Below are 11,394 nucleotides of genomic sequence, written 5' to 3' on the forward strand. Positions count from 1 at the left end.
CCACTGGAGAGGATCATAAACACTGTGGTAAACAGGGCTCTTATTGAGGCCCCACCACGGCAGCAGAGGGCCCGTGTGAGCTCTCCTAGTGAAGGGCTGAGAGCACTGCTCACCTGAAGGGTACTTGCCTAAAGTTCACTTGTAGGGAATTGCTTAGCAATAACGTGCCTAACATGCTTGTCCACCATGTTCTGGGCTGGCTAGTATTCAAACAGAAGACATAGCTGCAGGGATCAGCAGAGGTTGATTCTTACCTTTATTGTTCTTACCTCTTATTGTCTATTTTAGCAAGGTGCTGGTGTGTATCACTTGGGAGGCAGAGGCAATTGGACCTATCTCAGTGAGTTTAAGGATGGCTGGGACTACATTGTGAGACTGTTTCAAACAAAACGTTTTTTTTTTTGTTTGTTTGTTTTTTTTTGTTGTTTTTTTTCAGATAGGGGTCAACCCCAGGGCTTAGTATAAACTTAGCAAGACTTCATTCAACTCTGTAAGTTTGAGGTTTCCCCTATGCAAATGTAAAATATGACACAGTAACTATTTCTTTCTAATCCCGAGGATTAAAGGATTTAGTTTGCATAAAGTGGTTCTGACAGCATCCTTAAGCAAACCAGTAACTGTTACACTTTATACAATGTTACATTTATGTTACACTTGCCCCACTTTTGTTAAGGAAAGGATGTTAAGTATCCCAGAAACTTAGCAGGCTCTTGTACAGATCATCCAGAGATGTTTACAGATTTAATTACGATTCCAATCTTTCCAAAATGCTTTTATTAGAAAAAAAACAAAAACAAAAAACCGAACCAAACAAAAAACAAAAACAAAGAACAAAACAAGAACAACAACAAAAAAACCTCACTCAAAAAAAAAACAAAAAAAACAAAAAACAAAAAACAAACGCCACTACAAACCCCACCTCCTCTTTCTTCTTAAGTAGCACGGCTTGGAGCTGGTAGATTTCTGCCCTATTGCACAAGGTCCGGCCTGGTTATGAATCAGGAGGCTGCTGGGACTAGGGTCCTGCCAAGAGGCGGAGCCTGTCAAGAGGAGCCCGGCCCCTCCCCCTCCCTGGAGAGGCAGCCCACCCATCACCCTTTTTTATCTTCCCTGAGACCCTAGTGGTCATAAGGGCAGTGGGAACTGGAGGCAGAAGAAATGTGTAAGTGAGGAATCAAGACTCCCTGAGACAGAGTCTCCTTAAGGCATTTGGAAGAGATAAATTAATCCAGGAAGACACACCTTCACGGAAGGCTGTGGTAACCAGACACGCACACATGCAGGACAGTTTGTGGAATCCTGACATAGAAGGAAAGGAGGCCACACAGTTACTGTTGAGAGCCTCTGCCAAACACCCATACAAGAGTCCCATCTAAGGACCCAGCCCACTGAGGCTGCTGTCTGGAAGGACCCCATCAGTTTTAGGATCCCAGTATGATTTCCATGATGTGGTCCAATTCATTCCACTCCCAGGACCCTGGGCTACAGAAGAGGCCGTGAGGTGGCTCTGGAGGTGGAAGTGCAGTGTCCCTTTCCACCGCAGACGTATCAATGTCCAGAAAGAAGTCATCCAGGCCAGAGTCTCCCAGGTACTGGGAGCTCAGAGCTTCTAAGAACACAGGATCAGCCTGGGACATGATCTCATCGTGGGGACCTGGGGAGGCTGCTGGATTCAGAGGCGGTTCCAGCTCGTCCGTGGATGTATCCAGCTCCCTGAGGATAGAGCCAATGGTGGTAGACAGGGAGAAATCTTCTTCACCCAGGAAGAGCGGCTCTGGGGGCAGGGCTGGTGCTGGAGCTAGGCGAATGGCAGCCTGGAGCTGCTGGAGCGTGTTGTGGATAAGGACGTGCCTGCGGAGGCTGGGTGCTCTGGGGCCCAGGCTGCGCTGGACTTTGTCCAGAGAGATTCGGAGCAGGGCTTGCTGGTAGCTCCGAAGAGCAGTTGGACTCCAGTCCCACTTCTCATCCTTCTCCTCCTCTTCCAAATCAGAATGTTTCCTCTTTAAGCCTCCCATGTCCTGTGGGAAAAGGGAGTCGAGTCAGATACCTTGGGCTCCCACCTTTTCAAGTACGCCTGTGCAGCTATGCAAAGTGTGTGTGTGTGTGTGTGTGTGTGTGTGTGTGTGTGTGTGTGTGTGTGTGTGTGTGTGTGTGTATCAGAACCTCTAAAGTGCACACAGTCAGAATCCGACAAGGCTAAGAATGGGTGAATTAATACATGCGATGTGACTGAGAGAACAAGAAGCAGGTAGGGTTGTTGGGAGTGGGGGGCAGGACACAGGAGAAGCAGGCAGCAGTGAGGGTGGAGAGATGCCTGTAACTGTAACCTCTGTATTAAGGAGGCAGAGAGTTCAGAGTTCAAGGTCATCCTCAGCTACGTAGTGTCTGAAAAATAAAGGGAGCTTGAGAAATTGCTGGGTTGGGGATTTAGCTCAGTGGTAGAGCTTGCCCAGCAAGTGCAAGGCCCTGGTTGGTCCCAGCTCGAAAAAAAAAAAAAAAAAAAAAAAAAAGAAAAGAAAAGAGAAATTGCTGAGTGTTTATGAGCATTGGCTGCTCCTCTAGAGGACCCACATGGATGGGTCATAACTGCCTGAAATTCCACTTTGGCTTCTCTTGGGCTCCTTTGGCACCAAGCACACACGTAGTGCCCAGACAAACATGCAGGCTAAACACCCATACACATAAAATTAAAAATAGGAAAATATACAGAAAACAGTTTGCAGATGGTGTTCTATGCCATTAATTTCAGCACCCGGGAGGCAGAGGCAGAGGCAGGTAGAATTTTGTAAGTCAAGAGCAGTCTGGTGTACATACATAGCCAGTTTCAGGCCAGGCATAGTCACATGGTCAGACAAACCTTTCTCAGAAAAACAAAACCCCTAAAACAAATCACAAAAACACCTGAGCATAGCTTGAATATCACTTACTCGTAGGCACAATGTTGAATTGCCGCTATGGTAATCAATTTCAACATTTGGAAAGTGGAGATCTTAACTCTAGTCTCAATAGATCTTGATATTGTCTTTCAAGACACTGTGATCTTGGCAAGATCTGGTGTCACATCTCTGAACCTCAGGTTTTTGTTTTATTTTGGTTCTAATCTAGACAGGGTTTCTCTGTATAGTTCTGGAACTCCCTATGTGGATCAGGTTGACTTCAAACTCATATCGTACTTCCTTTTCCCCCCCTGACGGCTGGGATTAAATATGTGTGAGACCACGCTCAGTTGCGTGTTGAAAATTCTTTTTTTTCCCTTCTTTTTTCAAGAATATTTCTGTCCATACCTGCTTCCTTCAATTAAGTCTAGGACCTCTCAAAAGAGGGAGCCTTTCCCAAACTCCGACCCAAAGGAAAGCCAACTAGAACGAAACTAACCTCAAACTGCACCCTCTAGCGACCAGTCCAACCAAATCATCTCTTTTAGGCTCCGCCCTTCCCTGGTTCGCTAGACCAGAACCAAGAACACTTCAATGTATCCTCGGGGCCTTCTGGGAACTGTGGACCCAGAGCCGCCAGGTAGAGCTTCTGTTGTCGCGTTCGAACTACAATTCCCAGAAGGCCAAGCACACCCAAGAGGCTGGACAGACCCGCCCTCCATGAGCATGCGTACTGGAGCTCCAGCGGATGGGGGAAGGGAACCCGGACCTCCAGCAGCCCAGTGGCCGCCGAGCCCCGCCCTCTACTGCCTTCGGGGCGGTGAATCTGAGCTCCACGCCCCAGCGCCCCTCCCCCACCAGACTTCAGTCCGAAAACCTGCTTTCTCTGGGTCCCTATCACCCCAGAAAGTTCTGGACTCTTCCCCAAACTGTCCTCGGTGTGCAGAGACTCAAACCCCATCACATCGCCCAAAGACGATAAATAACTCTCGGGTACATAGTTCCGCTGGCGAAACTGGGTATCCCAATTCTGAGACCTTGTCCCGAACCTCTCCTAATTCGGCTGCACTTTCAAGTGACTCTGGGCTTTACTTTCCAAACTCCCAGCCCGGCTCCAAGACCCCGTCAGTAACTCTCTCCGGCATTCCCATCTCACGACCGCGTCTCAGAATCCAATGCTCAGTGCCTTTAGTTCCCGGGTCCCTCTAAATGCTTCACATCTTAGCCTTGAAACGCTCTCTTTCTCCAGAACACCGGTTCAACTCCAAACTCAGCCCGTTCTTCGAGACCCAAACTGTCCTACTCTCCGATTCGTGCCTCCAAAGTTCTTTCTCCGTTCTTCTGCTTCTCCAGACTCCAACTCCTTCTGAATAATACTGCTTCCCCTTCAGTACTGATGCTGGAATTCAGTCTCCAGCCTTCCACCTTCCAATGCCCATCAGTCACACCAATCTTTCTCCACTCGGGATACCCCGCTTCCGCCTACCACGGGAGCGCGCCCCCCTCCTCCTCTAACTCCAGGAAAATCTCACACAGGCGGCCACTCCTCACCTGGGCTGCCAGGGTCGCCACGACTACCTTTGACAAACCTGCAGCGTTGCGTCCCACCAGCGCTGGGTAGGAGTCCGGCTCACTTTCCCCGGGCCTCTGGGTCTGGCCCGGGGCCACTCGGCTCCTCCCCGGAGTCCAGTCGCAAGTCACGATTGGTTGGAATCCTGCCCGCCGCGGGGCGCCATTGGCTAAGAGGAGCCACGGATGCTAGGCCCCGACCATCACTGGGCCGGGTCCGGTTTAGGTTGGCTACTGGTCAGGGGGCGGGGTGGAGTCTCCATGGTGGAGGTGGTAACGCCGTCAGAACGGCTACTTTGGACCCAGCTATGTTTCTTACTCCTCTGTCTCACTGCAGACCCCTTATAGCAGACTCCACTGCGGAGTAATACGGGGTGACACCATTCTCCCCTCCCTTGCGGTTTTGCAGGGTGGGCAGCTGCTGGAGGCCACGCCCCCCGGAGTTCCGAAGGCTGGGTGAAACCGGAGGGCGGGGGAGGGGGCATGACGCACCAGGCAGCAGCCAATAGAATGATGCGGCTTGCGTTGCCTGAACGACCGCAGCCCTGCCCCTTAGCTGGCGGAGCTCTGCCTCCCCAACCCCAACTTGTTTTGTAGACGGAGCCTGTGCTTTCTCTAGAGGGGTCTGTGGCTTGTTTGGTGGGACTTCCAGGATCCCAGGCAATTCCATCCTTCTTCGTATTTGTCTGCCTGTTGCTGCTCACTCTTCATGGCTGCCCGCAGCTCTGGGAACAAACTCAAACTTACTTCTTTGTTTTAGTTTTGGGGGGTTATCATTTGAGCCTTCTGAACAAGCACCGTAGGACTGAGCTAAGATTTAAAAATTTGTTTTTTTGTTTCTGTTTTTGTTTTTTTTGTGTGGTTTCGTAGTGAAGGGTTGGCTTGCTTTTCACTCTTTGGTCTCTGGTACCCTCCTTCCTGTTTTCTAGGATTCGCTTTCGGGTTCTTTTTGATTCAGGCAGTCTCGTGAAGCTGGACTCCAGTGTAGACAATGCTGGTCTTAAAATTCTAATCATGTCTCGCTTCTATCTCCTCAATCCTGGAGTTGCAGGTGTGTCCCTTCAGGCTCGGAAATTTCCCCCTTTTGCTTAGTTTTTTTGTGGTGCTGGGAACGGAACACCGAGCTGGTGCTAGCCAAAGTCCTCTATCACTGAGATACACCACCAGCTATTTTTTTGTTTGTTTTCTGAGACAGGGTTTTGCTCTGTATCCTAAGCTGTTCTGGAATCTTGTACCTTCCTACTACGTTTTTCTGGTGCTAGGATTTAGGCATTCACCACCTTGCTTTCAGTTTTTCTAAGATGACTCCCAATACCTTCTAAGAAATAAACACAGGACTTTTCTCCCTTACCTTATCACAGGGGTCCAATACAAGGCAAACTATCAGCAGTGATGCAGCCAGACTCTAATAAATCATCTAGGTTTTGCTTTGCCTTGTTTAGTTTATTTATTTCTATGGTTTTTGTTTTGTTTTTGTTTTTGTTTTTGTTTTGAAACAGTGTTTTCTCTGCGTAGCTCTGGTTGTCCTGGAATTCACTCTGTAGACCAGTCTGCCCTTGAACTCGGTAGAGATCCATCTGACCTCTGTCCCACAAGTGCTGGAGTTAAAGTTGAGAGCCACCACCACTCTGTTGGTTTTTGCCTTTGTTTTTTTCTTTTCTTTTCTTTTTTTTTTTTTCTTTTTTTTTTCGGAGCTGGGGACCCGAACCCAGGGCCTTGGGTTTGCTAGGCAAGTTTGCCTTTGTTTTAAACGTTTATTTTACATGTGCGAGTGTTTGCCTGCATATATGTATGTACACCACATACATACCTGGTGTCTGCAAAAGTCAGAAGGCATCAGATCCCCTGGGAGAGTTACTGACAGTTGTGAGCCACCACGTAGGTTCCGTGAATGAAACCTGGGTCCTCTGTTGGTAATCGCCGAACCCTCTCTCCAGCTTTTTGCTTTTGCTTTCAAGTTGAGGTCTCATGTAGCCCAGGTTGGCCAGGAACTTACTTGTTTTAAAGATATCACTTATTTATTTTGTGTACCATGACATGCATGTAAGAGGTCAGTCAGATGACAATCTGAGAGAGTTCTTCCACCCCGTGGGAGCCAGGGCTTCAAGCCATTAGGCCTGGTGGCAAAGCACCTTACTCGATTTACCTCTACAGCCCTGGAAGGCTGGATGCATATGTAAATGATCTCAGACTCCTGATCCACCTTTCAAGGGCTAGGATGACAGTTGTTCCTTGCCATACCCAGATTCAGACCCAGGACAAACAGCTGAGGTGCATATTTAACATATCACAGCGGACTTGGCCTCCAGGTTCTCCCAGCATCCCTCAGTCCCTACCTAGCACACCCTGCCCTCTACCCCGAACTTCCAGGCCCAGGGGCTGGGTTTCCTCACCCCCAGAAGCTCTTCCCTATATCATCCAGACATTTTGTACTCTCTTTCTCTCTGTCTCTGTCTCTTTGTTTCTTCCTCTCCTCCCTTTCTCCCCACTCTCTTCCCCCTTCCCTCTGTCTCCCCATGGTGACTTATCTGGCCTCCTTCCTTGGGACCAGTGAATGCACCCGAGAGCAGCTTCCCTATAAACCTGCCTTTATATACTCTAATTTAGCTTGAATTGGCTCATTCACCGGGAGAGGATGATTTACCAGTTATTCTTTAAATTTTTTTTACCTTTATTTACTTTAATTTTGTATGTATGAATGTTTTGCTTGCATGCATGTCTGTACCACATGCATGCAGGGCCCACAGAGGCCAGATGTTAGATGCCCTTCCTAGGATTACAGTCAGTTGCCTCTCGGACCTCCCTACTCAAACCCCAAAGCTCTGCCTGCCCTCACCTGGACTAGGACCCTTGTGGACAAGCTCCAAGGCTACCTCTGCTTGGTCTGTAGTATATGGGTGCTGGGCCCAGAGCAAGTACGCAGTGAAAATCTGTCAAGTGCAGAGGCAATGTAGAGACAGAGAACTTGAGATGGCAGAAACAAAATCACACCACAGTTGGGGGCCAGCAAGATGGCTCAGTGGGGGAAGGGACTTGTCACTAAGACGGCACCTAGGGAAAGTAGAAGGCACTCCCACAAGCTGTCCTCTGACTGGTATGTGTATGTGACTTGAGTACAGGTACACACGACAAATAAATGCTCTTTAACACAAACGGAAACAAAACAAAATACAAAAATCCGCCTCCTGAACGGGATGTGGTAGCACATGCCTTTCATCCCCGCACTGGAGAGGCAGAGGCAGGCAGATCTCTGAGTTCCAGGCCAGCCTGGTCTACAGAGTGAGTTCCAGGCCAGCCTGGGCTACACAGAGAGAGCTGGTTCCTCCGTCTTCTCAACGCACCCCCCCAAAACCCACCACCACCAACACAACCTTCCCCCAATCAGCAAAAGCCCCATAGTGGCGTTCTGAACGCACACAGGGAGAAAACTCCAGACCCTCAGTAAAGACAAGTTTTCGCAGAGAAGAGAAGCAGCTTTGTCTAGGTTTGTGGCTGTTCTGGGTTGGAACCTGTCCGCCATCTTCCTGGGATTCACTGTGTGATACTGCACAGGATATCCCACTGGGTACAGGAGACAGAGTGGGTAAATGGGAAGAGGAGGGCGATGGGATGGGCAGTGTGTGCATGTGCCCCACCCCACTTGTTGGAAGGAGTGATTTTTTCCCCCTAGTACTAGGGATTGAATCCAGGGTTTTGTATGTGATAAGCACAGACTACACACTCTACCTCTGAGCTATATTCCCACCTGTTTTTCTATCTTTTTTTTTTTCGGAGCTGGGGACCGAACCCAGGGCCTTGTGCTTGCTAGGCAAGTGCTCTACCACTGAGCTAAATCCCCAACCCCTTTTCTATCTTTTGAGACAGGATCTTACCTATGTAGCCCTAGCTGTCCTGGAACTCTCTATGTAGATCAGGCTGGTCTTGAACTCAGAGATCTGCCTACTTTTGTCTCCTGAGTACTTGGATTAAAGGTCACAACACCCAGCATTCCTTTCTTTCTCCGCTCCCCCAATTGCATTTTAATTAAAAACTTATTTTGTTTTTGTTTTTGTTTTTTAGGTTTTGAGGTTGTGTTTCAAGACAGGCCTTCTCTGTGAATAGCTTTGGCTGTCGTAGAACTCACTCTGTAGCCAGGCTGGCCTCAAACGAGCAGAGATCCGCCTGCCTCTGGCTCCCAAGTGCTGGGGTCAAAGGCGAGTGAGCCAGCACCTCCCAGCAAAAGAAGATTCTGTGTCTCGGTGTTTTGCCCACATTCCTGCCTGCACTACTTGGCTGTCTGGAGCACAGAAGACTTTGGATCCCCTGGGAAGGAAGCCGTGAGCCGCCATGGCATGAGTACGAGCCACAGTAGTGTTCTCGAACACTGAGCCGTCTCTGCAGTTCCTATTTTCCTCAAGACTGCTTCTCAGCCCATCAAGGCCGGCCTCACCGCGCTCTGTAGCTCATGTTCCTTCTTCCTTCCACCTGCCTGTCTGGACTCCCGAGGACGTGGGATTACAAGGCCTGTGTCACATGAACTGCCAGTGTAGGGAACTTCCCCTCCTTCTCCATCCTAACCTGGCAATCCTCCAATGCCCCTGTGTCAGTAACACCGAACTGGCTGCCCTTCTAGAGGCCCCAGGTTCAATTCCCAGCACCCACAGGTTGATTCAAAACGATCTATAAACCGAGTTCCGGGAGATTGATCATCCTCTGACCTCACTGGGTACCAGGCATGCACAGACATACATCACTTTACAGTCTGAGTTTCCTCCTGCCCCACACAGACTATTAACCCAGGATCCAGAGGGAGGTCCTGCTTCTTCAATCCCTCCCAAATCCCTGCTGTGGTCCTGCTCTTCTAAGGCTTCGTGTCCAGAAGCTTTAGAAAATAAAACCTAAGCAGACACAATTCACACCTGTAATTCTAGTGCTTGGGAACTGTGCTAGACAGGTCAGGCCATCCTCGGCCACATAAATAGAGTTGGAAGACAGCCTGGGCTGTATGAGACCTTGTTTCAAAAAACAAAAACAGGGCTGGAGAGGTGGCTCAGAGGTAAAGAGCACTGACTGCTCCCCCAGAGGTCCTGAGTTCAATTCCCAGCAACCACATGGTGGCTCACAACCATCTGTAATGAGATCTGATGCCCTTTTCTGGTGTGTCTGAAGACAGCTACAATGTATTCACATACTAAATCTTTTGAAAAAAACAAAAACAAAACCCCAAAACTCAATAAAACCAAAGAGATGACATAGAGGTTAAAAGCACTGGCTGCTCTTCTGGAGGTCCCAGGTTCAATTCCCAGCACCTGTGGGGGTTTTTTTGGTGGTGGTGGGGAGTGTAATGGCTCTTTGGATTAGGTTTGATTATTTATTTAGTGTATATGAGTATACCGTCACTGTCTTCAGACACACCAGAAGAGGGCATCAGATCTCATTACAGATGGTTGTGAGCCACCATGTGGTTGCTGGGAATTGAGCTCAGGACCTCTGGAGTGCTTTACCTCTGAGCCATCTCTCCAGCCCCTTTAATACTACATAGTCTACATAGCCTACACTGGACTCAAAGTTATGCTAGTCATCCTGCCTCAGCAGTATGAGTGCTGGGATTGCACTTGTAAGTCACCAGGGCCAGCAAAGCTTGGCTTGTTCTAAAATACTTAACCACATTACATTTATTCATTTGGGGCAAACACATAGCACGGCACATATGTTGAAGTCAGAAGACAATTTACAGGAGTTGGTTCACTCTTTCTTGCATGTGGGACCTGGGGATTGAACTCAAGTCCTTAGTCTTGGCGGCAAGCCCCCGTAACTGCTGAGCCATCCTGTCAGTGCTGAGATCAGCCTTTTTACAACGACTGGACAATTCAGCCTCCGCAGACCTCCTTAGCTCTGGCCATCTCTACTTCACTTTAATGGCTGTATTAATATGGTGGTGGTGTTATTTCCTGTTATTAAAGCATGGCCTGGGACTGATGATCCTCCTGCCTCCCTCCTCCAAGTGCCGGGGTTACACGCCTGGCGTGTAGTATTGTCATTAACTGCAAGGGACACGGTTTAGTTGGTCAAAGGAGCCATATGCTTTTCTGTCCCTTGCTCGCGTTTCTTAGCCAGGAATGCTGCCCTACTCTAGACCCTTCCTTAGGCACACTCTTACTAATCCGGGCTTCAGGTTGGATATACATCCGTCTTCCACCAAGCTCAAGGCGTGTTGGGTGACTGAACTGCATCCGGCCTGAGCCTCGAAGCTCTGGCTGAGCTGGGGTGTCTCAGCAGGGTCATAGCTATCATTCCCGCTGCTCTGTGAGAGCTAGGAAACCTGAGGCATGGGTTACCTTGGTCATCACTGGGGCCCCAACGCAGGGACTGGCATAGACCAAAAAAAAAACCAAAAACAAAACCCCAAAACACTCTTACTGAATAAGTAAAAGAAGAAATACTCAAAACATCCAATCCAGAGAAACACTGACATTTTCACAGTGTTTCACAGTGTAGTAGGACAAGCCTACAATTCCAGGTACTCAGAAGCTGAAGCAGGAGTGCAAACGCTATTTTTATGCTCCTGATGTAACTGTCATCCCCTAGGCTGACCGCCTCTGTCTGCTGACCTAGGCCTAGTCCTGGAAGCTTCCAGTCTCTGTATGACGTCATCTGGGCCTAGACACTCGCTGCTGACTAAGACCGCCCTTTCCTGTTCCTTCTGCTCCCTGGATGGCAGAACTCAGCTGCTCTGCCTCACCTCCTCTGACCTAGTCAGTCTGGCATCTCTGGGCCTCTCCTGGACTGCTCTGTCTGTCCTCAAACTATCTCTGGCCATCTGTCCTAGTCCTCTGGCTCCTCCTCATTCTCTGGCTCCTTCTGTCTTCATCTGTGTCCACCTTGTTCTCTCTGCAACCTGCACGGTCCCAGTCAAACTGCCTCTCTCTCTCTCTCTCCATCTCTGCGCTGCTCTCTTACGTAGCGTCCC

General features: G+C 49.1%; 1 protein-coding gene across 1 annotated transcript; it reads right to left on the reverse strand.

The window, feature by feature from the left end:
- Positions 1 to 740: 740 nt before the first annotated feature.
- Positions 741 to 4,844, reverse strand: Sertad3 (SERTA domain containing 3). The gene is made up of 2 exons (XM_032894114.1): positions 3,376 to 4,844; positions 741 to 2,018 (listed from the first exon to the last, which is right to left on the reverse strand). Exon 2 carries the CDS (start codon positions 2,013 to 2,015, stop codon positions 1,422 to 1,424), a length of 594 nt encoding a protein of 197 aa, XP_032750005.1. The 5' UTR covers positions 2,016 to 2,018; positions 3,376 to 4,844; the 3' UTR covers positions 741 to 1,421.
- Between the last annotated feature and the right edge of the window lie 6,550 nt (positions 4,845 to 11,394).

This window comes from Rattus rattus, chromosome 2, assembly GCF_011064425.1.
Source record: "Rattus rattus isolate New Zealand chromosome 2, Rrattus_CSIRO_v1, whole genome shotgun sequence".
Taxonomy (NCBI): Eukaryota; Metazoa; Chordata; class Mammalia; order Rodentia; family Muridae; genus Rattus; species Rattus rattus.